Source organism: Fusarium tjaetaba (assembly GCF_013396195.1).
Source record: "Fusarium tjaetaba strain NRRL 66243 chromosome Unknown NRRL66243_c0000350, whole genome shotgun sequence".
NCBI classification, from domain to species: Eukaryota; Fungi; Ascomycota; class Sordariomycetes; order Hypocreales; family Nectriaceae; genus Fusarium; species Fusarium tjaetaba.
In genome coordinates, this window is record NW_023501546.1 from 23,729 (window position 1) to 49,212 (window position 25,484).

A 25,484-nucleotide genomic window follows, 5' to 3' on the forward strand; every position below is an offset into this window, starting at 1 on the left:
CACCAAACCGAAATTCGTCAAGTCGTGATGTGTGTCTGTTTACTGAATACCAGCAAGCTTGAGCAGGCCAGGATTGTTGGCCAGGAGGTCAGGCTTAGCCTTGTACAGGTTCTGGACGGTGTGCTGGAGAATCTCCCGAGTCTCAGACTCGAGCTGCTCCTCAGGAGGGCTGAGGACCTTCTCGAACACGTTGATAAGCTGGGGAGTAAGCTGCTCAACAGTGGGGTTGGACTGCTGGTAGAGCTTGAAGATGTTGTCGTAGATAGGAGCGTTCTCCTCGTAGTCCTCCTGGAGGGGAAGGACATTGACAACGGCGGGAAGAGCCTGAGCAACGAATTCGTTGTTGGGGTTCTTGGTCATCAAACGAGAAACTGCACCAGCAACGTTGTCGGTCATGCGCATCTCGTTGACGGTCAGGAGAGGCTCGAGCTTCTCCCAAAGAAGAGGGTACATGGGGAAAGTCTTGCCAGTGTCGGCAGAGTTGAGGACAACGAGGCCAATGGCGTAAGCAGCGTTAGACTTGGCCAGAGGGTCGGGGTCTGTGAGGCGGCGGACAAGAGCTTGACCAAGAGACTCAGTGAAGGGAGTGATGGCCTCGCCAGTGTACTTGGTAATCTCGGCGATGGTGCCAACAGCGGTGGATCGGTGAAGGTCCTCGCTGGAGCTGGCAAGTCGGAGAATAGGCTTCTCGAAGATCTTCCAGAGCTCACCGAAGTTGTTGCCGAGAGCAGCAGCCAGGCCGACAACAACGTCAAGAGCGGTGTCAATGACGAGCCAGTCGTACTCGGAAGAACCAGCATCAACCTCTTGCTCCTCCTCCTCGTCGCCAAGATCCTGCTGGCAAGGGTGAGATCGGGTAATGATAAGACCAACGACCGAGACCATCTCCTGGAGGAGACCATCCTTGGAAGCAAGAAGAGCAGGACCGCAAGCCTTGAGGGTGGCAGCGACGTTGCGGTTGATGTCGGTAACAACGGAACTATTTGACTGTTAGTGACGATTCAAGACCAGAATGCAAGAAACAAGAAATAACAGTGCCATGAATCAGAAGTAGATTAGACGTTTTCTCAGCAACCGCATTTTGCGTCTGAGTGAGCTGGGTATAACGCAAGGTATTCATCATATTGGCAGAAACAGAAAAGACAATGGGGTAAACTAACCGTTCGCTGTCGTCGGACCAGATGGTCATAGTGGCCTTCTCAAGAGCCTGTCCCATGCTGATGAGCGAGGTAGGGGGAGTGTGCTTGGGGGGGAGACCAGCCTCCCACTTGACACCAGCGCTCTCCTCCCAGACCTGGAAGACACGGGCATAGGTGCGCCAGAGGGTGGAGATGGCGGTCTTTCGGCATCCCTCGTATGTGTGCTCGGTGAAGGGAGAAACCTTCTCGATGGTCTGCTCGACGTATGTCTCGAGGTTGGAGCTGTTGCAAGAGTTGGAGATGACATCACCAAGGACGTCAAGGGCAATTTCCTGCTCAAGAGCGACAGCAGTCACGGCACCGAGATCCTCGAGGTCCTCGATATCATCCCAGTCCTCGTCACCGCCAGTGGCGATGGTGATATCGTCCTGAGTCTCGGGAGTCTTGACCTTGACACGCTTGCCACCAATAACGATGGCACCGTCGCCAAGCTGGCTAGCGTCAACACCAGGAAGTTCGATCTCCTCCTCCTCGAGCTCGAGAGAAGAGAAAAGACCCTTAAAGACACCGGGAAGGAAGTGATCGAACTGCTCGTGGTAGACCTTGGACAAGTTGGACCACAGGATGAAACTGGTCTCCTTAAGGCGGGGGTTGTCAAGGCCGAGAGCCTCCTCACTAGCAGACATGAGGTCCATGACATAGGGCTGGAAAGACTCAGAGCCGACGGCCATAGCGATGCGGCCCAAGCTGTCACAGGTGGAGCTTCGGAGGTCAAGAGACTCCTCACCCTCCTTGATAGAGACGAACTTGCCAAGAGAAGACATGACATCCTTGAAGTAAGGCTCAAAACCCTTCTCCATGGAAGAGGCGATAGCACCAATAGCAGAAGCAGCAGCAGCCTTGACGCCAAAGTCCTCGTGGTCGAGGAGACGAACCATAGGTCCAATCAGGTTGGGACCATACTGGGCCATGATCTTGGTGTCAATGCCGTCACCAAAGGTATCAAGGGCACCGCAAGCGCAGCGAATGATGCTAACATTCTTCTTGTCGGAGACACCCTGAGAGGCAGCCTCGAGGTTCTTGAGGACGGAAGCGATGATCTGCTCGTGGTGAGAAGACATCTCGTCGGCCATCTCCTCAGCGAGGTGGATCAGACCAACAAGAGAGGCATGTCGAACCTGGGTCTCGGAGTCCTCGAGGAGAGAGATGATGGTAGGGAGAAGAGGCTCGAGTTGAGTAGAGATGAAGTCGGGAGCACCCTCAGCAGCGTTACCGAGAGCGAGCATAGCCGCCATACGGAACTTAGGGTCGTTGTTGGTAGCGAAGTGGGGGAACTGCTCGAGAAGAGGAACAATAGCCTGTCGGGGAGGGAGCTCGTTGGACAAGGTGTCGATGAGGCTGATGGCGGTACGGGCAGGAGAAATGTCCTCCTCGTCATCATCGGCATCGAGCTCGGTCACAATGTGCATTGCCTTGACCATGAGCTCAGCGGCCATGTCCTTCATGCCCTGAATCTTCATGCGTCGGTAGCGGACACACTGGATGAGGAAAGCAAGAGCCTGAGATCGAGCATCCTCCTCCGCGTTGACGTTGCCGCCAAGCTCAATCATGAAGGTAAGGAGGTCACGGAGGTGAAGGGCAAGGAGGGAAGAGTCGTAAGCAATGAAAGAGTGGAAGACCTCGAAAACGATCTTGTAGCTCTCCTCATCCTCAGCCTCGACGGCAGCCTTGAGAATGTTGACCAGGCTGGGAACAAAGTTCTGGATGGCCTTGAGAGACTCGGGGTCCTCCTCAGGCTCGACGATCATGAGGATAGCACCAATAGCACGGACAATGTTGATGCGGACCTCCTTGCTCTGAGGGTCCTCAATGCGGGCCTGGAAGAGCTTGAGAAGCTCATGTGTGTGGTCGGCGAAGTGGGTAGGGTCCTCCTCGAGGATAGCGTAGAGGAGGAATGAACCAACCTCACGGGCAACAACATTATCGTTGTTGGTGAGAGGAAGGAGGTGTTTGAGAAACTCTTCACCCTCACCGTTCTCCATATCAGCGCTGACAATGCCGGCGATAAGACGGGCGAGGGAGTGGCGGACACCAGCGGAGGACTCCTTGAGGACACCCTCGAGAAGGTGGTTACGGGCGAGCTGTCGCTGGTCCTGGGCAGTCTTCTCCCAGAACTTGGGGATCAGACGAAGGGCCTGGACCGAGGCGAGCTGTCGGACACCGGTATCTCCATGTGTGAGGGAGATCTCGACGAGGGCGAGCAGCGACTCGGGTTGTGTGTAGAAGTTCTTCTGGAGCTCGGCGGTAACGGCCTTGACCTGCTCTGTGTTGGCTGGAGAGAAAAATTGTTAGTTTTGATGCTTGGGTAGCGAGGCAACAGATAGCAGCAAAGGAAAGCAGAGCTTGCCAGCTGTTTATCGTTGAAGTAGATGATAGAACTTACGGACTTGACTCCCTTCAAGGAGCTGAGCAAGCTTCCCCTTATCCATGATGATTTCTTTGTCGAAGCTTGAACGACAGAGAAAAGAAGAGAAAGAGAAAGGAAGGGGAAAAGAAAAAGAACCCGAAGGTTTATAGTAGTGAAGAGAAGGAAAGAAAAGAGTCGCGAGAGACCCGCGCCGAAAATTTTAAATTATTTGGGGTCCCCTCGAGTCGAGTCGAAATTAGCATGGAAGAGAAAAAAAATTCCCAGGCCCCGCTCTTGCAGGTGCACGCGCTGGTTGGTAGCGCCCACTGCCCAGCGCATGGAGCCCAGGGTCTGGTGTTGCCCCTCGTTTCTTCCACTTTTAGCGCGGGGCTTTTTGTGGTGATGATTTCCCTGACGGGTTAAGAAGACGCCGAATGAAGTTGTATGTAATTAATGCTCATGCTTGACCGCCTTTGGTGGGTGGCAGTGATGTGTTGTTGTCTTTTGTTTCGTCGGCCTTGTCTAGACTCGTCTTGTCTCTGGTGGATGGCATGTCTATTGTTGAAGCCTGACTACTCCAGGCATCGCTGAAGATGTCGGATAAATGCAACCTTGACAGCCAAGACAAGCCCTCGAGTTTGCTGGCACCGGCCGAGATGCTGCACTAGCTCAGGTGCATGGCAGCCATGAACCATGGCCAATAGTTATTGGCTGATAGGCCCATGATGACGTTGGTTGGTTGCTTGACACGCGTTAGGCTGATTGATACGCTCCCAGAAGTCTGGGTCTCGGATGCTTATCACCAAGCGATCAAATACAGCTTCATCCAAGAGTTGGTTGACAGTCTGTGGCACGAAATATTACTGCCATACTGCTATGAACTGACCAAGCAATGCCCAGTACGCGTCAAAGAAGATACCACTGCAACACTGACCCAGGCCATAGCCTGTACGTCACCAACCCTGTTCTTCAGACAGCTTCATAGCTCATAGCTCACTCCGGCTCAACTTGACGCAGCTCAACTGTTAGACAAGTCGCATCATTTGCCGTACCTGACGGCTACAACAGTTACCAGTGAGGCTTTGTACTCCCGTCCACAACGCATGATACGACGCGTTCAATCAACACTCTTCTTGCCAGGCACACAAATGCGATCATTAATCTTGAGAGCCTCGCAATTGAGGTCCGGATTCTTGTTCTTCAAGTCATCAACGCTCAATCCATTCTTGTTCGCAATCTCCCAGCATGTATCGCCTTTGTGAATCGCATACGCAACCGTGCCCTCTGGACAGTCCGCTATGGGAATACGCTCGTCCGACGAAGAACCCTTGTAGCCGAGGAACCAGAAGAGCAGGACGAGCGATAGGATGACGAGCATGAGAAAGTTGAGAAAAGGCTTCATCTCGGTGAACCACGTCATCTTGGGGCGTTGCTGCTGGCTTGTCATGAGGAAGGTCTCGGTCTCTTGACCTTCAGGACGAGCTTCGCCAACCTTTGTGAGCTGCCCGTACTCATTGCCAGGCGCGCTCTCCCAGTAGCTGCCGTCAGCGTCGCGGAACGTGTAGACCTGAGTGTCAGCATCGTAGCCTACTCTCTGCATGCCCTCAGGGAGACGCTCCTCGTCGGTATCGTATCGAGAGAATCGAGACATTGTGATTGATGATTATTGATTGGGATAGTAATTTGATGTGATTGATTAATAGAAGAAGGAGAAAGATGGAAGAGCTCAGGCTGCCTCCTTTGAAACATGGATATCACGTTCCCTCGCTTGTTCTGGGGACCGCGTCATGCCTTAGGTAAGCATCTTACAGGCATACTTCTTGAAGCGACCGACCACCCAAGCAGGCCAAGTTACCGAAAGCGGAAAATAGACAACAGACTATATGGATTACGACAAGTATCATCGGTCTTGATCAAACATCATGACTGCAGCCTCAAATGGTTGGTTGTTGGGATGTCAGCAACATGTTGACGCTGAGTCGTATGATGAGGTTTGACGCATTCTGGATATGCACTGGGAGTCATGCTTTTCACAATAGATGGTATCCATAGTTAAGGGTCATCGCAGCAATATCCCATGCTCTCGTATAGGGAGAGCAGTTTAAACAGAGTCCTATATCATAGCACTCTGGCTCACCTTACCTTGGTCTATCGCCATGTCTCTTTCCAGTAAGAACCGGCCGCCTTTCTTGCCAGCTCACATGTCTTTGCAGCACATCAAAAGCTGTATGAACCTACCTATCCAGAGGGACATACCTACCTACCTAATATCTGAGCTTGGAGGCGTACCTGCCAGGAGGAAAGCGACGATATCGTAGTGACTCTCTCCCCAAAGCAGTGATGGTGCCTCTTCTTCCATACGCAACCCAACAGCTCATTATCAACAGTCACAACATTACATCGCCCATCGCCTTGAGCTATCCCAAGTCATAAGTAATATCGCACAGCTTCTACAGACGTTCCCCGATCATCAATCACATTATTCCCATCAATACCTGCCATCATGGACAATCCACCTCAAATCCACGATCTGATGATCGTTTTCGACGCCGTAACAGGCGGGATGCCCGATGTCGCGGTGCTGAAACAGGCCATCCCGGACATCATCAACTTCGTGGCTGTCGCTGACTGCTTTGAACGTATTGGAGTCCTAGCCTATCGCAATTATACTTATAGTCCTGAGAAAGTGGTAGAGTGGTCAGGATGGTGCTATCCTTCTCATGACCCCGGGTATCCCAGTACAGACCACATACTCAGATTCGTTGAAACATTAGAGATGCCTACCGCCAATAAGTGCAAGTTAAATTGTGCTTCAAAAATGGCCCTTGCCAAGGCGTATCATGAGATGAAATCGAACTGTACTATCATCCTTCTTTATAACGATGCTCCTCCCCTGCTCGAGCATATCGGTGGGGATCATTACGACTTGGAGCAAAAGTCACTCGCAGGGTATGGTCAAGCAGGCCCCCGTTTCCGCAATTGGATCAATGTTGCCAATACTTTCGCGGGTATGGCTTTGGACAAGAACGCTGTGGTGCTTTCTTTCAGCCTTGGATGCCATGATAAAATCATTGATTGGAGCCCGTATCTCTATCTATCTTTCATGACAGGGGGCGAGCTCTATCGTACGAAATACACCAGTGTCTCTCGACTCACTATATGCCTGCTCCTCACTTGGATGCAGGCTGATGGAAATATCGACATACCACAGGCCCTCAGAACAACCTACAAAGCTAACCCATTACTGTCACATTCCCCTATCGAGGACAATATGGATACTTTTTGCGGCCTAGACTGTGGAAATCTCCAGCTTTCCGATACTCATACTGCACCACGCAACTGCCTCCGTGTCCCATATGGCGCTTTCAGCAACATTAACCAGCAGCTTAACAAATTTACCAGCAGAGACTTGGCCAATAACTACATTGCTCGCCCCATATCGTCCAAAGACGTCATAGCAAGACATATTAGTCGAATCATCGAGACCAACGTATCGGTCCTCGCTATCCATTCCCTATTCCAGCGACTTTGGGTCCATGTCTGTACGGACCGAACTGGTAGCTGGATAAAGAGGACCCTCAAGCAAAAGTTCGAAGCTGAGGTCCTTCTGATTTCCAATGACGAAGACAGGAGGCAAGTACAGGCTTGGTTGGACGAGGCGGATACCATCTTGCATGAGATGGGAGAGGAGATCTAAATGCCCGCGGACGTCAACCTCGGGGACAACATCCCACCCGAAGAAACCAAATGGTGTAGGTATTGTTTTGACAAGAATTCGATTCTAAAATCCCTATGCACAAATCCACGTTGCTTTATCAAAATGTGCACCAAGTGTGCCAATAATTGGTTTAGCGAGGAGATTCGCCTGTGCATTCATTGTAACAGTCCCTTGTTCTATTCAGATATTCCTACCAATTGATCTGGTGTATAAACTTTAGTAAAAAAGAGTTTACTGCCAGAAGGACAACTCTATCCCAGGTATAGATTAGAACTTCGCAAGATCGTAATTAAAATTCGAGCAGTCACGCTATCATGTATTGAATTATGGAGATATTGATTTCAGCATTGCCCATGGCAGCATAAGGTGAATCGAATTATACACTCAAGCTTAAGTCATCTTACAGCCTACGAGCAACCTCATACAATCGCTGCTCCTTGGCAATTTTGGTGCTATGCATATCGGTCCGGCAGTACTTGTAGTGGAGGACGTTCGAAGAGGCAGGGCATTGTCCATTCCCCATATCACACTCTACCAAGAAGGTATCTTATCTGACAGCCCTTGGATCTCTGATAAGTCTAAAAGAAAGGTCGCCGCATATGTCACGAATACTTTACTCAGTGGCGAGCAAGACCTCGGTCTGCCAAGGGGGTTTGAACTCTCAGCGTCGCCTCCTTTGGTCGACTTGACCAAGCTCGCAACAAATGAAGATCCCGAATGAAAGCGTTTACACATGGCTGCCATGGATGTAGCACCCATGATGCAACACGTCGAGTTCTACTCCCCCATACACAAACAAGCACCACCAGCGACATGGAATCTCTGGCTCCACTTGTCCAACAACGAACGCTGGACGACATGGGCACTCGCGTACATCAACGACGTCGCGCCCGCACTCATGATCGAGGGCTACTGGCTAACCGACTTGGACGCACCGGCTCCTGAAGATATGTTTGTACTTGACAAGATCTTTTGGATGCCAACGGTTTCGATGAGTTTAGATGTCAAGAAAGCCCTACCAAAGGAGGGTGAGGAGTGGTTGAGGATACGGATCAGTGCAAAAGTTACCAAGAATGGGAGGTATGATGCCGAGGTTACTGTCTATGATAGGGACGATGCTATCGTGGCGTTGAGTAATCATGCTGCGCTGATATTGGCTGGGGAGAGGAACTGGGGACGAAAGGCGAAGCTGTAGGGTGGCTCAAATTCGACGGATACATATTGCTGACGGAAGTTTTCCAGACTTACGAGACCTACCTAAGGATGGAATCAGGTGCTTCAATACAATGTCGGCTAAGATACTACACATTCGCTTTATCTCCAATTTCATTATCGTCTCGTGGGGAGCTCCTTGATAGTCTCTCTACGCTCAAACTTCGAAGGAGGTGTCCCAACAACCATTTGGTATTACGGAGTATACTCAACTGTCCAAGAATCAGCGCCAGGTAGGTATCGTATGAAGGCTATTATAGTGTCAATTATCAAATGGTCATCATTAAGCGTTCAGCTTTCTACTTTCATCCAATAATCCATTTGATTGAGGCTCAGGTTGATGCGAGCCGGGACGGGATGATTCTAGCGCCCGCTCCCCGCAATCAACCAACCATTCAGGGTGAAACCCGCTAAAGTTTAAGGCTATCAGCCGCAACGTCATGACGGGCCGCAACCTAACTCAATCTAAGACTCATGACCTGACGAGGTAAAATTCCAGTCAGAGCTTCCCTTCTCAAGGTCTCACCTTAATATCCAAAGAAATATGCATACATTCGTGGTGACACTCCATGTTAAACCCGTTATTTAAACCCTTTTCTTCATAATTACTTGACCTCCTGAGATGAGGCCTGCAATGACCCTCGATGCGGCCACAGCCCCCAAGCGTTTCCACTGCATCCACTCAATAAGCACTTGACCCAATTGAACCCTGGACTCTACAGCCCTGGGTGGCATCCCCTGTCCTTGTTAAGAAAGATGCGCGACTGCGAAGTTCAAACGAGGCTCTGCGCCTGTGGGTTTGCCCAGTTCGTTCTCCTTTCAACACTTATTCCGCCTTTTTCCACTTGTTAACGATGGCGACGCCTTGAGCGACTAACTACGCCGGAATTGGTTTACGCCAGTGCGAGACGATTGCTTCATGTCGCGTTGACCTCTGTCAAACTCAGCCTCCGAGCCCACGACGAGCAGGGACAGTGTGCCCATAATTGATTGCTGGACTGTCCGGCACTCAACGACTCCGCACTGCCGTTCTCCTACGTGGTACCAATCATCCTAAACCGAGACGAACGAACCGGTCGAGAGAATATTGCAACCTCAACACCATGGCTGAAGCAGACCCCGAAGTCGTGGTGGCCATCGTGGCTCTCCTCGTGTCTTTGGTTGCTCTGGCAGCTACCTTCATGCAGGTCATGCAACAATACTACGCCTCTGCAGCAGGATATGCTCAATGCAATGAGAAAGTCATGGGAAAATGGGCCCTCACAAAAACTCGTCGCTTCTCCTGGGACGAGCTTCGTTTCGAGGTCGAGTTCGAGGCCCCTGTGATTTTCGTCTCGCCCCCAGACAACCAGCATGGTCCAATTCGTGGAGCAGAGATATACTTTCTAGATGGAAGTCCTGAGAGTCTCGAAAATACGTGGTCTGAGCTGGACATCAATCCCAGAGAGGAATATGCCAACAAGACGAAACGAGAGCGTATCCATACTGCTGATAATGAGCGAGCTTCGTGGACATTGCTTCTCAGCGCCGTACAGCGTATGGAGCACGAGTCGGAGAAGTGGCAGAAGAGTCAATACGAGGGCATGCATAAACAAGTTGGGCCTCCCAATGCGCAGTCACAGCATCATGATCTTCCTACCAACCCTCCCAGTCTATACGAAGCACATACTATGACAGTTGCTCTTCAACGGAAACGTAAGAGCTGGGATACAATGCCTGCGACTGTTCTACGCCCTTACGCGACGACCACGATGTGCCATCTTATCGAGATGTTGGCTGCCCTCGGTATCTACTGGAAAGAATTCGACCGAAAGCGTGAACGTTACCGTGCTGAGGGCAATGGTTTTATGGTTATTGGCGAAAAGGTCACCGATCTCGGTTTAATGTTTACGTTCAGTATTTATGGGAGGAGTCGCTTCGAAGCAAATCGAGTGATCCCTGTTGACCAGGTGAAGGAGCTTTGTTTTGGCTATGTGTCGACGATTTACAGCGTGTTGTTGGACCAGCGACGACTTCGATTTCCTGAAGATGATCCAGAGAACTTGGCTTTCCTTCAGCTGGCGACTCGTGAGGAGATTTCTCAGACCCTCATCCGAATTGGATGTAACAACAATGCTGTCCGTGCTTTCCAAGATGCTGGCAAGCATACATCACATTTGTTTCCTGGTAGGTTTCTCTGCCTTTGATGGAAACACATATACTAATGGGTTTAGTCTCCTTCGAAATTCTCGGTATGCTGAGTCGCACTTTTCACATCAAGAACAGCATGTTCACCCATATTCCCAACCCGACATCAGATCGTTGGGATAAGCAATCGGTGTCATTAGTCAAAGTGATGGAAGCTTATGAGGACCTCGTTCCGACTTCACTGCCCGGAGCCCGTCGAAACCCCGTCATTATCGACAAGATTAAGAAGCACGTCGACCAAATTCTAGCCTTCAACAAGGACGAAAGCGTAACCGAGAAGATGTGTACTCTGAAGGCACTCCACGAAGCCATTGACGATTGCGATCAGATCTTGACAGCCAAGGAACCTAGCGGCACTGTTACCCCTTTTGCAGAGCAGTTGGGCATCAAGGTTTACGAGTCCGAGGTACAGAAGAAACGACGAGAAATGGTCCAAGATGTTTTACGATCGCACCTCCAAGAAGTCTTACGTCTACTGAACGACGGGGAAGACCGTTCATCCGAGACGCAATCTCTGCATGCTGAATGGAGTCCAGCTACACCGCATACGCGGCAGGATGGACAGCCTAGAGTTGCGCCCATCGGATTCGAGGACATGCACGAAGCCAGTCCTGATGAGCGACAGCACAAGTTTTTGGAAGTTTACTTCCACGTTATTCGTGAGAAGGTTATCCCTCGTGCTGCCCGTTCAACGGATCGCAGAACAAGCCTTGTTGGAGCGCCTGCAGGGTATGGTTTCCGTCGCGCAGGCACAGGTCGCACACAAGCATCCAGCATGCGTGGCATTGAACGAGCATCCTCGCCGCCTCCCCCCATGCCAGCCCCTCGTTTGCAAACCAGCGTGGAGAACATTCCTCTTGGACCCATAGCCAACGGCCGTCCCTCCATGTCTAGCAGACCTGGCAGTGCTGTGAGTGAAGCGTATTCGTTAGCAAGCGAGCAACCCAGACCCAGACTAGAGGCTGCATTGTATGAACAGGAGGTCTCGCATGATGATGTTTGGTGTACGCTGATTTTCCGCATGATATGCTGGTTAATGTTACACGACTTCAACAAGTTGGATGTACAGTTGAGTAAAAGTGAGCTATTGGGAAGCCGTATGCCAGTTTACATATCATGATACATTGGATGAGTCGATATTTGGAAATGATTGGACGTTAGCGAGGGGTTTGGATTGATATCATGATAACAGCGTATCGCGATATTGGGAATACCACAAAAAGCGAATGTCAGCGATATTTGGTTAGCACGTTAATATAGAATGGATCACAATACACTCATCGAAGAAGGCTAGGAACGAATGACCCCTGTGTCAACTAAAGACTCACCGTCTGTTTCAATACATGATCCAACATTCCTCAACCGCATCATGAGGACCCAGCTCTAGAATCGGCGAAACGCCCAACAATGCCCCGATCGGACCACCCCCGCATCCAGTGTCGGTACCCGTCCGGTACAGGAAATCCGGATAAGCCGAGCGGATGCCTTGATTGGCAGCCTGACTAAGTCGGAATCGGAGTGCACGTGAGGTTGGATCGGAGGTGAGATTTTTTACAGTAAGCCGTGTGGCGAGGACTCGGCGGTGACCGTGGATAAGGATTGGATGGCCGGGAATGGAGTCGGCGAATGGTGGATTATGATTTATCATGGAGACAGAGTTATTAGGAGAAGGTTTGTTGTGAATAGATTCAAGAAGGGATGGGTTATAAACAAGGGGCGTCAGCTAATAAGTCACAGAACCTCAGTCAGCTGAAAACTATGATCGAGTACCCAGAGTAGAGAAAAGGAGTCGCTACTACTGCACAATATTATCTCCTATTTTATTGGACTGCTCCCTTGGATCCATCTTGATCCCATTCGGGTTATCCCTTGACGGAGATAAGCATAACAATAGAAGCTGGAGTAGAACCCAATACAAGTCCAATTCATTGTTTCGTGTAATCGATCTATTCCTTCAATGTTCCAGTCTTATTGTCAAACCCTCCGGGTTCCAGCACAGACGAGGAGATATCACGTGAGGTTGCCTGTTGCAACCTGGGCTGAATACCATCACGGGCCTTGGTTTCTAGCACGGAGGATTCAGTGGAACTTGCTAGCCTAGACTCTAGAGCTCGATTTGGACCGTCGTAAACCTGTTGGCAATCGACCAAGGCGTCTGTCAAATTAAAATTCAGGGCTGACTAACTCTCGAAACCTGTCTCTGTCTTGAACTCATTCCAGCACCCGTCGCGTCGCCGGAGCCGTGGTTCGGCCGTAACCGTACTTGTCGTAGAGCCAGGTTCCTTCCGTTGTTTGACCAAGGCAACGCACGCTCCGAATAGCGTCTCGCTAGACCGGGTATGGATGTACAGCACAATCACCAACAGACGGTCCTTTCCTAGTTCCCTATCCTATCCTGCCTCTTTCGAACTCCGTCTGCTGCTGTGATGAGGTTGCAACGACGTGCATAAAAGTACCCTTTTTCACGATCACCTCCAAAGTCGTGTTGGACTCGTGCGGAGAGGTACTTTAACTCGTCCAGTGTCATGTTCCCCTTCCCCAAGCACGACCACATTTTGACCCAATCACGGCCGTTGTGACACTGGCTAGACCCTGTCGAAGTCTGAGGAAAGCACGCAGGGCCAACCAGTCTACAGCTGCACTATTCCCCAATGGGACTAGCCGTGAAAATGGAGAGTCCACATCCACCTTGGCCCGAGAACCAGAGACCAACAACTCCTCCGTCACATCAGCCTGCACCACATCTTCTCTCTCACCAAAGCCTCGTCAGCAAAACGAAGCCCTTTCCCCCCAAGACAGAGAAGGGCCAGAGACACTGAATTATACGGGCGACGGTTTCTTTTTTGTTTCCTTTTGCCCCTTGTTACTTCGTGTCTCGTTTTTGCTTCTTAATTATCCTCGTTTTCTCTTGACCCTCCTCGCCACACTCCCTTGTACACTCCCCTTGCCTTGCCTCCCCAGCCTCAAGTGCACGCGTGCTCGCTCAGTCAGATAGCCTTACGACCCTTCGTTCCGCCGCCCTGGCTTCCGCGTCTCCATCACCTTCGATTTCCTGTGTTTAGACCGTGTCGTCTCCTTTCCGGTCTCGGGCCTGAGGTTTAGCCTCATATCGAAAGCCCTTCGCGTCCGTTGTCGATATCCGTCCCTCTTGTCGACATATCTCAATAACGACCATATTGTCGCAGAAGTTGCCGGCACCAACAGTCTTCCCACTCGATCGAGGCCAGAGAGTTTGATGCCAGTGGAGTAAAAGCTCGAAAATACCGAACCCTGGAGACCTGGCCGTTAGACAACCAAAATTGAGTTCCGGTGAAGCACCTGCATGTCCGGCACAAACACATCTCCCCTTCCGCGTTTTCTGCTCCCCGCGCGGCTTAGCTGTTACAACAGCACGTCTCTGATACTACGACCCTTGGAGCTCCGCAGTCAGTCTTGATACTAATCCCATCAAGACTGCTAAATCGGAACTCGTCCTTAGCCTTGTGCATTTGACGGATGAACACAAACACGCACAAACACCGACCGCATCATGACACCATCCCCAGCAACTAGCCAGGCTCTTGAGCCTCGTCACCCCAAACCTTCCCAAACAGTATCCGTCAACATCTCCGAGGGGACCCAGAACCGCTCCCGCCGCTTCCAGCTCGAGGTGAGCGAGTGTGTCGAGACTAAGACTGTTACGACCACTACTCGTCTCACGCGAAAGTTCCCTCAGGTCTTCGTTCGTGACCCTGTACCTCTGGAGAATCTAGACACAAAAGAGTATCCTCTCGCCATGAAGCCTACTCCCCCAGAACTGATTAGGTTCTCGTATAATATGCCAGGTGCCATTGAAACTGACGATGAAGTTGAAGATGAACCCATAGATAACCAGGTTAGTTTTCACGTTGTGCTTACTTGCTGTTTGCAACTACTCTGAAGAACAGACCATGCTGACATCTACACAGTTATCCTGCAATGCTCGTTCTACCCCCACTCAGCTTAAATCCGAGTCCCCTCAAGAATCCAACCTTGTCCGGATGCCCAAGCATCGATCACAATCCCCTTCAGAAGGATATCCTCGCCGTTCCCGCGCTTCTAGAGCTACCACCACAGATTCCCCCGAATCTTCAGCACCAACTTCGAATCCTCGGCGACCTGGCCGTTCTATTCCCCTGAACGCCGTATCGGATAAACTTCGTCGCTCCATCGCCCATAATTCGAATCGACAAGGAGAGAGGTCATCCAGACCTTCTGGGGGCTTCCTTGCTACTCCTGATACTTCGGAGGTCGTTGGTGCGGCTGAGAGATCAGCTCGCCGACGCTCGTCACACCATGAACGAAATCAATCACCCGAAGCATCTTCCTCGGCTGTCAGCCCTCAATACGAAGCCACTAGCCCTGTAGAGAGTGATTCACATACTGTCTTTAGCAGCAATGTCGCTACTCCACCAATTACTGATGCTGACGCAGAACCATTCGCTGATGCTGATGGATCTTTACAACAACCCATCCGTCCCTTTAACCCCCGTCCCAGTATCGATGTCGTTGCCGCACAAGATGCTAGTCTTCCTAGTCCCAGACTGTCGCCTACCTTGGCAGCCGCTCAGCTACATACTGCCGATGACGAAGATGAGACACAGCCTAGCTTCCAAAGCTCGAACCTTGATCCCTCAAGATGGCTTGATGAATCACAGCCAATGGAAGATGATTCCATGACTGCTCTCGTTCGCTCTGGCCATTCCCAAGATGATTACGCCCTTGCTCGCACCGATGGTGCTTCCCAAGGTGTGGATTCCCTACAAGTCGTCGACACACAAACACTCCTCGAGGCATTCGACTCCATGAAAACTGAAATGAAGACATTCATGATGTACCAGTTCCTTCGCCGGTGTCCTCGTCCTACCCTCCGCGTTGTGGCCAACGCTGTGAACCCAGCTCTAAAATGCGATTTTCTCCGACAGTTACCCCTGGAACTTGGATATTCTGTTTTGTCTCATCTCGATCATCGAGACCTTTGTCGAGCTGCACAAGTCTCAAAGCACTGGCGAAACATTGTTGATCGTAATGAAACAGGGTGGAAGGAACTGTTTGACCGAGATGGCTACACCCTCCCACCTGGTGAACTCCAGAAGGCTATCATTCAAGGTTGGGGCTGGCAAGATCCTGTTGGTGCAAGTGGATACGAAAAGGATTTGAGCATGCGAACCCGGTTGACTTCAACTGAGCATGAGCTTACCCGGACTCTTCGACAAGAGACAGCCTCCAAGTCTCGGGCTTCCAAGCGCAAGCGGGCGATCAACACTTATTCGGCCGAGCGATCTAAGCGACGTGCCAGTGCACAGGAAGCCGTGGCTCGTGAAGAGAACAAGTCGCAGCCCGAGGCTCGTCAACACAAGTCGGAAGGACCACTGTCTGCCGCGAATGCTGCTGCTACAGCTGTCCCTGATCCCCAGCTTGGACTGCCTAGTCTTCGCGAGCTACATCTATATAAGTCGCTTTACCGCCGTCATCATATGATCCGTAAGAGTTGGACCAGCGGCGAGGTCAAGCCTGGCCACGTCGCGTTTGCAGCTCATCCTCGTCACGTTATTACGTGTCTCCAGTTTGACGAAGACAAGATCATTACAGGTAGCGACGATACGCTCATCCACATCTACGATACCAAGACAGGCAAACTCCGCAAGAAGCTTGAAGGTCATGAAGGTGGTGTCTGGGCACTACAGTATGAAGGCAACATGCTGGTGTCTGGCTCTACTGACAGATCTGTTCGCGTCTGGGATATCGAACGTGGCCTTTGCCAGCAGGTATTCTACGGACACACTAGTACTGTCCGTTGCCTGCAAATCCTGATGCCCACCGAGACTGGGAGAGATTCCAGTGGACAGGCCATCATGCAGCCCGAGAAGCCTCTCATCATCACCGGCTCCAGGGACAGTCAGCTCAGGGTCTGGCGACTTCCCGAGGTTGGGTCTCGCCGATATATCCAGACCGGCCCCCCAGCTCATGAATCCGACTGCCCTTACTTCATTCGAGTGTTGGCCGGACACACGCATTCTGTTCGCGCCATTTCCGCTCATGGTGACACCCTCGTCAGTGGATCCTATGACAGCACTGTTCGAGTTTGGCGTATCAGCACCGGTGAGGCTCTCCATGTGCTCCACGGTCACTCTCAAAAGGTTTACTCTGTCGTCCTCGACCACGAACGCAATCGTTGTATCTCAGGCTCGATGGATTCGCTGGTCAAGATCTGGGATCTTGCCACTGGCGCATGTCTGTACACTCTCGAGGGACATAGTTTGCTCGTCGGTTTGTTGGACCTCCGCGATGAGCGACTGGTGTCGGCGGCGGCTGACTCGACTCTTCGTATCTGGGATCCAGAAAATGGCAAATGCCGCAATACGCTCATGGCGCATACTGGGGCTATTACCTGTTTCCAGCACGATGGCCGGAAAGTTATTAGTGGCAGTGAGAAGACGGTCAAGATGTGGGATGTCCGAACTGGCGAATGCGTTCAGGACTTGTTGAGCGATCTCAGTGGTGTTTGGCAAGTCAAATTTGACGAACGACGATGCGTGGCTGCTGTCCAGCGCGATTCACTCACCTACGTCGAGGTATGTTACAACGCAGATAAGTTGGAAGCAACAAGTACTAACATGATGCAGATTCTTGACTTTGGAGCTGTCCGAGACGGCAAGCCACCAGAGGAACTTGGCAAGCGTATCCTTCTCAACGAGCCCGAGGTTCGAGCAATGATTGAGGAAGAAGCTTAATGCAATCACATTACGGATGAATGGATGACGGACCACGCATATAGGCAATATGTTTTTTTATTCGCAACGGGTCGTTCTACACGGGCAATCGATGAGACAACGGCGTTGAGGCATCGTATATTTACGCATAAACAACACACATAGTTACGAAGTACCAGCATGAAACGGGCGGGCGGGCGTTTGTTGCTATTGGGATGGATGCATGCATATACCTATTGTTTTTTATTCAGAAGTTTGATACATGTCATGGAGGCTCAGGGCAGACAGAGGTTCAGTCCAACCTTTTGCCTCGCGATGAGTTGAAAGATATATGAACAAAAGCCATGCTTAGGGGTTCAGCATGCGGTTATAGGAGTCAATGAATTTGGTACACTTTATCGAGCCTCAATCCGTGATGTCTGTGAATGTTTGTCCGAAGATTCCGTGGTGCGGTCGTGTTCCGCTGATGGTGATACAGGCTACAAAGGATCCTGACCATTCGAGGTCAAGGAATGAAGATCGAAGGATTTCTGGGTCGAGTGGTGGAGATGGACTAATCGTAAGCGTACACGAACAATTGCACATTTTACGGTTTTTCCATTAAGAGCCAAGTAGTAGAAAACAGCTACTGTCATGGCTGATGCTGAATTGGCTCAACCATTGACTTCGTGAAGCTCGAAATTAAGCTTGTTTGTTGAACCGTTGGTAACCTAACTTAAAGCCCATCCCGGTCCCGATGATACCGAGCTGAAAGCAAGGGTTCAGTTAGCCCAGGCTGACTTGCTTAATATCCTTGTTTGTGGGTTACAATAAAAAGCGCGCATCTGATGTGATCAGATCTAGAGACAATGCTCCGCGAACTAAGAAGCCTTAGGAGGCATCATAAGGAATGCAAAAGACCAAAACATGTAATTCGAAGGTTGCCTAAGCTTATACAAACTTGTTCATCCAAGACTCCAGCCTCTTACGATAAAGGTCCTAAGTTTCCTTTCTTCTCAAGCCTAGAGGAGGTATCATATTGCCTCATCTGGTCAGATCAGCGCAGGGCGTGATCGGGTTTTATTGTGACCCATCTACATCTGACGTGGGGAGAGTATTTAGGCAGTCAGGTCCCCTCATTCCCTGGATATTGTGTTACTCAGGATTGAAGAAGAGATACAATGGCTTGGCTAAAGGACTTTGTTGGCAAAGTGGGAGAGGAGTATAAGAAACAGGTTCAGTTACAGCAGCAGCAACAACAGCAACAGCAAAGGCAGAGAGAGTCAGGGTATTATGGACAAGGAACGAACCAAGGATACCAGCAGGGAGAACATGAGAGGGGTTCATCTTCAGGATGGCAGCAGCAGTACCAGACTGGGCAGCCTCAGTATCAACAACCTCAGACTCAGTACCAGCCTCAATCACCGCAATATGGACAGCCTCAGACACCACAGTGCCAACCTCAGCAGCAACAATATCCCCCTCCACCATCACCATACCGTCCACCGAGTGCTCAACCCTCTCAAGCACCTTCACAAATGTACACCACACCGCCAACAACACAGCCAGCTTCACAAGCTTACCCTCAGAGTCCATATCCCCCTCAGGCACATACCCAACAGCTCGAAACCCAATGGCGTGAAGCAGAGCGCCTCGCAGCGCATTACAAAGCAGAGTATGAGGCTCAAATGAAGAAAGCTACAGAGGATCTCGCCAACATGCGAATTGAGCAAAAGAAGCAGGCCCAGGAGCTAGAGAAGTTGAGAGCTGAGGAAGCGAGGAACTATCAACTTGCGGAGGAGGAGCTGGTGAGAGAACAGCAGAGACTGTATGATGAGATACAGAAACAGAGACAAGAGGTGGAGAGACCACCGTTGCCGCCGAGGATAAATACGGACGTGGAGGATGCTGCACCACCTTTACCGAGAAGACCTGTTTCTACAGCTGGGAGTGTGAGTCCTGCACAAAGACCAGTATCGTATGCAGACCCGCCAGCTCAAAACTCGTATCTTTCGCCACAGAGCCAGACACAGGTGCCTTCTAGTCCTTCGCAAGGCTATATACCACCTCCTCCACCCGGACCTCCTCCTGCTCATGCTACGACCCAGGTTCAGCCGCAATCTGGTGGGTATTTGTCCCCTACTTCCGTGCCTTCGGAGCAGGCTTCGCAGCAGACACCATACTATCCTCCACCACCGAGCCCTCAAGTACAACCTTCTCCAAGAGTTCAGGAGCAAGCAAGTCAACGGAACACGTATCACGCACCAGCTCCAGCGACTCCCCAGCCGCAACAGGCGAACACCCCATCATATCCACCACCACCACCTGTTCAAATTCTACCTCAACAACAACCTATCGCTCAACCCAAACCTGTCTCTGCACCGAAGCCTCCTCGTGTCAGAACCCCTGAGCCAGCACAGTTGCATGCCTGCGGTGCAAAAGTAGGTATCGAATGCTCAGGCTCACTAACATCCTTCCCCCAACACTGGTTCTATCATGCTGCTGTGCCTGAGTTCGTTATCTGTGCTCGCTGCTATGTAGATCTTATCTACGACACCAAATTCCGGGACTCGTTCCGAAAGGTCTTCTACGACGATGGACATAAGCGCAGATGTCGATTCAACACCAGACGGATCAAAGATACCTTACTTCCCGAAGCCGTTGAGTCTGGTAGTCTTGATAAACTTGTGGAGTTTATGGGGAGGAGAATTAGTATCAAAGACTGCAGAGAACAAAACATCACCGAAGGAGAGTCGTGGTACAAAGCAGCTGACATTCCAAACGGGACAATTTGCGAAGCCTGCTTCGAGGACGGTCTCATAACTTCATCCTTTGCCAAGTATTATCAACTCTTACCCAACGAAGGTGGTGCCTATTGCGATTTAAGCGTATGGTTCTTGAAACGCAAGTTCATGGACTATGCGAAAGAGAACAAATGGGCCCAATTCTGTCAAGAGTTCAACCAGCGGGCACAAATACCAGATTGTCCCAAGATCAATACTATCAACGCCAATGAGCGTGTATGGTATAAGCCTATCAATGGACCGAGGAACCTACAGGCTTGTGCAGCGTGTTATCATGATTACTTCTATGCTTCTGAAGATCAGGATAAATGGCAGCAGGTCGCTGGAGGAAACTTCGAAACCAGGTGCATTCTTGGGCAGTTGAACCACATCATTCCAATGCATCAGGCACTGGATGATGAGGATAGAAGCCTCTTTTGGAATGCAGCGTGGGAGATGGACAAGTATCCTGTTTGTAATAGGGAGGGAACGATGGGAAGTTCGTGGTATACTCCGATCAACGATCCTCCGAGCTGGGGAATATGCGCGGCGTGCTATGAAGGCATCATCAAACCAATTGGAGGCGCACGATGGTTCATGAAAGACAACACCACCAAGCCAGACGAATTGTATCTATGCGGTTTCAGCCTGGGTCATCCACGAGCGATTCAGGCCCTCGAAGCATATGTCAGCGCACGAAATTGGGGAGATAGCAAGCTCTTTATCGACTGGACTGCGCAATGGGGCCATGTTCAACAATGTCCAAGGAGGAACTTTAGCAAGAATAGACGATGGTGGGGATGGGGAGTCTTGGAGATCTGTGAAGATTGCTATGCTTCTGTTGCAAAAGGCACAGCACTTGAGCCTCGGTTTGCACTCACCGGCGTGAGAGAGCCAGAAAAGGAGCGCATGTGCGATATCTACTCGCCACGCATGAGAGGTCTATACACCGAAGCCTGCAGAACTGGGGATCTAGAAGGTCTCTTGGCTGTTGCAGAGCAGAGACATATTGTCTATACGCAGACAATCATGCAATGCGAGCAGATCCTCAATCAGCAAAAGATGGCAGCCATGCAGGCGCAGACGTTGGGCATACAGGGTACATTTTATAAGAGCATGGGATGGGCTCAAGATGCTACTATGGGACATAGCTATACCGTTGGAAACTCGTATGCTGGGTATGGTCATGCAAATGAATGGGTTATGCAGGGGTATTCGTACGATAGACAGTCGAGAGAGGCTGCGGCGGAGGTCATGAGCGGAGGGCCTCTTATGAGGGTACAGATGCTTGAGGCGAGATGGCGGGAGGTTGAGTAAAGAGTATCAATATATGACGACGCTCTCGATGAATGATGACTCTAATAGTAAACTTACACACATGTCAAGGTCAAATTCTGGTTCATAACTTTTCTCCGTAGCGTACATATATCCAACTTACAGCCCATTTTAAACGCCTAGAATACCAATTCCCAAACATCCAAAGTCGAAGTTCCCATCTTGAGTCCCATCCCCGACGCCGCCTTTCCAAGAATCAAGTATTTCCCATCCCAACTAAACGACGCCGCCGTGACAAACCCGCTCTGAAACTTGATCGTATACAGCACTCTCCCCGAGTACATATCACTTACATCAACACCGTCATCTGTTCTACAGCACAGGAAGCGACAGTCCGCCGATACAGCGATGGGCCATCCCTCGCGTGTTCTTCGCCCGCTGAGGTTGTACGACTCGAGCGCTGCGGTGCCGTGATTCCAGTGGAACACCGTGTCGCCCCATAGCGAAACGATGACTTCTCCATCGGGCGATGTCCCGAGGAATACGGGCTTCTTCCATGTATCGGTCTCGAGCTTGGCGATCGATGCGCGGGTTTTTACGTTGGTTATGCGAATCGTGCCGTCGCGAGATTGTGTGATGAGAAGCTTGCTGTCTGGTGTGAAAACCGCGTGTGTAACCTCATCCATATGACATGGAATCACAACGCTTGCCTTGTTGACATTCGCACTGCAGTCCATGAGCCCAACCCGACCTCTCGTGCTCCCCACCGCAAGCCAATTCCCGTCCTGCGAGAACGCAAGTGGCTTTCCACCAGGCCACTTACAAACCGCGATTTTCCGTCCATTGATGTAGTCGCCAAGGTACACAACCGGTTTCTTGAAGTTGATGCCATCATGGCTCGCCGCATTGAGACCCTTGCCGTCTTCCTCGCTGAGATATGCCCACTGCCGACCATTGCGCGAGAAGATCATGTTGACGCCGTGCTGGTTCTGCAAGCAGGACACTTGATTGGCGCTTATGTCGTAGAAGCGCGTGGGAGACTCGAGGGTTGAGATTGCGATTGTGGGGGCGTTGTGGCGAGATACGTAGGCGGTTTCGACGACTTCATGGTTGGAGAGTTCTTTCTTGGCGAGGTGGCGGAGTGAGATGCGGAGGGGCGTTGTAGAGGTTATACCGATGGCATTGTAATCCGGAATAGGCGGCTCATTCGTCTCTGAGTGAGGAGACGACGCAATTGTTCTGAGAGGTTAATATAATGAGAGGTATTTGTGAGAGGGGACGTACTCTGGATGGACGATGCTGCTGTTGCTGTGGTCTCGACTCTCGCCGTCATCAATTGGTGGTGGAGCAGCCGATGAGCTTTCTGAGATAAAGTCTTGAGTAGCCTCGATGAATTCTGTGATGATTGATCGTTGGCTCTCAACGCGAGGGTCTTCGCTGTCTGACTCTTGGAGGAATCGTGAGCGGATAGTTGATGCCTCTTGAAGAATCTGAGAGCTGCTGTAGCCGGGAAGCTCTCTCTCACCATCATGAGGCTGAGAGTTGATAGCCCTATGAGAATGTTAGTGAATATCTTATAAAATGGAATGAGGGGAACTTGCAGTAACACACAGTCGAGTCCTAGACTCATGGCACTTCTCAAACCCTCAAGCAACTTTGCAAAGGGCGACAACCTCTCGGCAGTATGTTCCAACCACGAGGGCGTCCTCTCCTCTGCCGTCCTTCCCGTATCCAACGCGTCATCCGCCTCCTCCAACAACTCCCCAGCCTCACTGACAACCCCCTTGATCGCCTCATCCAACCGTCCCGGCAGCGGCGCGCTTCCGGACTCCAGGGCCTGGGCGTTGTGATGCAGCAGCCTCGCTACCATCTGCAGCTCCGCGAGCTCCCGGGACAAGCTAGCGAGGTCCAGCCTCGCCTGCGGATAATACGTGACGAAGTTGCGCAGACCATCTACGACATGTGTCGTGGAGGTCTGCAGTGCGGCGCAGAGGGAGGATATTGAGGACATGGTTTGTTCTACTGGATGTGATTGATGATGTGAGGTTGCGTTACGAATGCCGATGCCGACGGTGCGGGATAATTTGGTGGAGACACTACGGATATCCGGAATTGACGCGGGGAATTGAATTGTTACTTGCTTTTTTCTCAATTGTTGATTATTAAGATATTAGATGTCATGTCTATTGTTGACATGTAGGAATTGGATCGAATTGGGGGCTTTAGTGACTGGATTGAGATGACATGATCGACTGTGGTATCTGGGCTAAGAAAGATCCGGGGCTCAATTAGTTCGATGGGGTGATTGAGTCGATGAGGCAGGGATTGCGCAACTTTAACGGTCTCAAGTTGTAGGGTATATACTCTCTGCTTGTTGAACGTTGAACGCAGCATCTCCGGCTGTTGCACATAACCCTCTGAGAACTGTAGCCTTCAAGTTACACTCAAATTCTCATGACTCGGTTCATATCGGAAGTCTTGATGAGCACTTGAGTGTTACCTACGTATTTGCCAAGACAAGCTCAAGTTGCGGGGTGAAATCTTGGGGACCCCGACAATCGGACCAGACAGAGCCTGACGTTGACTGACAGCTCAAGAAACATGGATGAGTTAAGACAAAGCCACCACAAACAGGATGAGCTATTGAAATAAGACAGAGTCGTAGTGAACCACGACACGAGACATCAAGTGGAGCAAAGGTCAGCAATTAAGTAGACTACAACCAACATATCCCGTCTTGAGGCCTTCAACGCAGCTTTTCCTGTTTATTTCACTCAGGACAGGTCTAGGGTGAGCCAAGCCCGCCGATCAGTCCCATACAGCCTAGACAGCCCATACCATTCAGAGGAGCAGAATCTGCCACGGGAGGGCTAGACTAATGATTGCCTTTCCTTTTTCTCCGTAGGGGACTAGCCTGGGGAGACTGCCACATGGCATCGTCTGCTTCAATCCGAGCAACTGTCTCGTCTTGGGTTGGTTTGTTGTTATCGACCCATGCGTTTCTTTGGGCAGAGACGACGAGGTATTATTTCAAATTGTGGCAGTGAGTGATTATTCGAAGCTGAGTATGATGGATGAGAGTTTGCTTTGCCACAGGCTTATGTGGCCTTGACAAAAAAGATATCTGTTGATGGTACTCATCTGTAAGCGTCTGACTTACGAGTCGAGACCATCCGCCGTGGGAGGAAGTGTGACAAGGCCAGCTGAAAGAAAGACAACAAGAAGAGAGGAGAAGAGACTAACATCAGCCACAGAAGTCGTTGGCTAAGTGTGGCTCAGCCATTGATTGGGCTTGACCTCAACTTCATGCTCTCTTTCATCCCCGTGACCAACACAAAGAGGGAACATCCTGGCAGGTCGGCAACACAAGATCGACGGCCCAGCATAACCCTTCACATCTCGCCTCGTACGGAAACGCATCCCCGCATGGCCGGACCAGCCATCTTCTTTTCTTCCTTCCTTCTCTCCCAGGTTCTCCTGCTTCTAGTTCCTCCCCAATTGTCGGTATCGAGAGACTCGATACCACCTACGTAGTGTGCAGGCGGGCATACGCCCTGTCGATATTTGATAGGGTGCCAGACAAACCACATGTGTGATGCGAATTGGCGCGCGCTGAGAGCCTTAGCGGGCCTCGACAGAGAGAGGGAACGAAAAAAACAGGGATGGGCCCTGTTGGGCATGCCATGCACAGGCGCCTGACGAAGGAGGTGGGCTTTTTGGCCAATCGGCAGAGACTCCAGGTGATGGAGGTGAGACGATATGGGCGTCAACTTGCGAGAGGACTGTGATTTCGGTATCGTGTTGGAGATTCAGGTTTGTCTACGGAGTACATACAAGATACAGCAGAGTCTCATGAGTGACACGATATGTACGGATACCGAGGGAGAGACTCTAGGAAGATACAACGCTCGTCATACCGTAGTGTTGAAAGATGGACGGGCAGCACAGTTGAGTCAATATCTTGATCACATCTTCCCAAATCTCCATCTGCAATGCGATGCGGGATCCAACTGTAACACGACCTCATCATCGTGCAGCTTGTCACACTCTGGG

At 50.8% G+C, this 25,484-nt stretch overlaps 8 protein-coding genes across 8 annotated transcripts; 5 read left to right on the forward strand and 3 right to left on the reverse strand.

Annotated features, from left to right (window-relative positions):
• Nucleotides 1–39: 39 nt before the first annotated feature.
• On the reverse strand, nucleotides 40–3,628 carry FTJAE_12650 (importin subunit beta-4; the record flags this gene model as incomplete). Its single annotated transcript, XM_037345718.1, has 3 exons — nucleotides 40–979; nucleotides 1,161–3,471; nucleotides 3,583–3,628. The coding sequence occupies 3 exons, from the start codon at nucleotides 3,626–3,628 to the stop codon at nucleotides 40–42; spliced, it is 3,297 nt and encodes a 1,098-aa protein (XP_037200310.1).
• Nucleotides 3,629–4,663: 1,035 nt separating this feature from the next.
• FTJAE_12651 (peptidoglycan-binding protein) lies at nucleotides 4,664–5,197 on the reverse strand (the record flags this gene model as incomplete). Its single annotated transcript, XM_037345719.1, has 1 exon — nucleotides 4,664–5,197. The coding sequence occupies one exon, from the start codon at nucleotides 5,195–5,197 to the stop codon at nucleotides 4,664–4,666; it is 534 nt and encodes a 177-aa protein (XP_037200311.1).
• Nucleotides 5,198–6,049: 852 nt separating this feature from the next.
• Nucleotides 6,050–7,243, forward strand: FTJAE_12652 (uncharacterized protein; the record flags this gene model as incomplete). The annotated part of the gene is made up of 1 exon (XM_037345720.1): nucleotides 6,050–7,243. The coding sequence occupies one exon, from the start codon at nucleotides 6,050–6,052 to the stop codon at nucleotides 7,241–7,243; it is 1,194 nt and encodes a 397-aa protein (XP_037200312.1).
• A 763-nt stretch (nucleotides 7,244–8,006) lies between these two features.
• On the forward strand, nucleotides 8,007–8,459 carry FTJAE_12653 (uncharacterized protein; the record flags this gene model as incomplete). The annotated part of the gene is made up of 1 exon (XM_037345721.1): nucleotides 8,007–8,459. One exon carries the CDS (start codon nucleotides 8,007–8,009, stop codon nucleotides 8,457–8,459), a length of 453 nt encoding a protein of 150 aa, XP_037200313.1.
• A 1,120-nt stretch (nucleotides 8,460–9,579) lies between these two features.
• FTJAE_12654 (modin) lies at nucleotides 9,580–11,783 on the forward strand (the record flags this gene model as incomplete). The annotated part of the gene is made up of 2 exons (XM_037345722.1): nucleotides 9,580–10,642; nucleotides 10,690–11,783. The coding sequence occupies 2 exons, from the start codon at nucleotides 9,580–9,582 to the stop codon at nucleotides 11,781–11,783; spliced, it is 2,157 nt and encodes a 718-aa protein (XP_037200314.1).
• Nucleotides 11,784–14,192: 2,409 nt separating this feature from the next.
• FTJAE_12655 (f-box and WD-40 domain protein) lies at nucleotides 14,193–17,415 on the forward strand (the record flags this gene model as incomplete). The annotated part of the gene is made up of 3 exons (XM_037345723.1): nucleotides 14,193–14,537; nucleotides 14,590–17,256; nucleotides 17,308–17,415. 3 exons carry the CDS (start codon nucleotides 14,193–14,195, stop codon nucleotides 17,413–17,415), a joined length of 3,120 nt encoding a protein of 1,039 aa, XP_037200315.1.
• A 1,139-nt stretch (nucleotides 17,416–18,554) lies between these two features.
• On the forward strand, nucleotides 18,555–21,473 carry FTJAE_12656 (uncharacterized protein; the record flags this gene model as incomplete). The annotated part of the gene is made up of 1 exon (XM_037345724.1): nucleotides 18,555–21,473. One exon carries the CDS (start codon nucleotides 18,555–18,557, stop codon nucleotides 21,471–21,473), a length of 2,919 nt encoding a protein of 972 aa, XP_037200316.1.
• Nucleotides 21,474–21,610: 137 nt separating this feature from the next.
• Nucleotides 21,611–23,442, reverse strand: FTJAE_12657 (ribosome assembly 4; the record flags this gene model as incomplete). The annotated part of the gene is made up of 4 exons (XM_037345725.1): nucleotides 21,611–21,736; nucleotides 21,785–22,670; nucleotides 22,716–22,982; nucleotides 23,039–23,442. 4 exons carry the CDS (start codon nucleotides 23,440–23,442, stop codon nucleotides 21,611–21,613), a joined length of 1,683 nt encoding a protein of 560 aa, XP_037200317.1.
• Nucleotides 23,443–25,484: the final 2,042 nt, after the last annotated feature.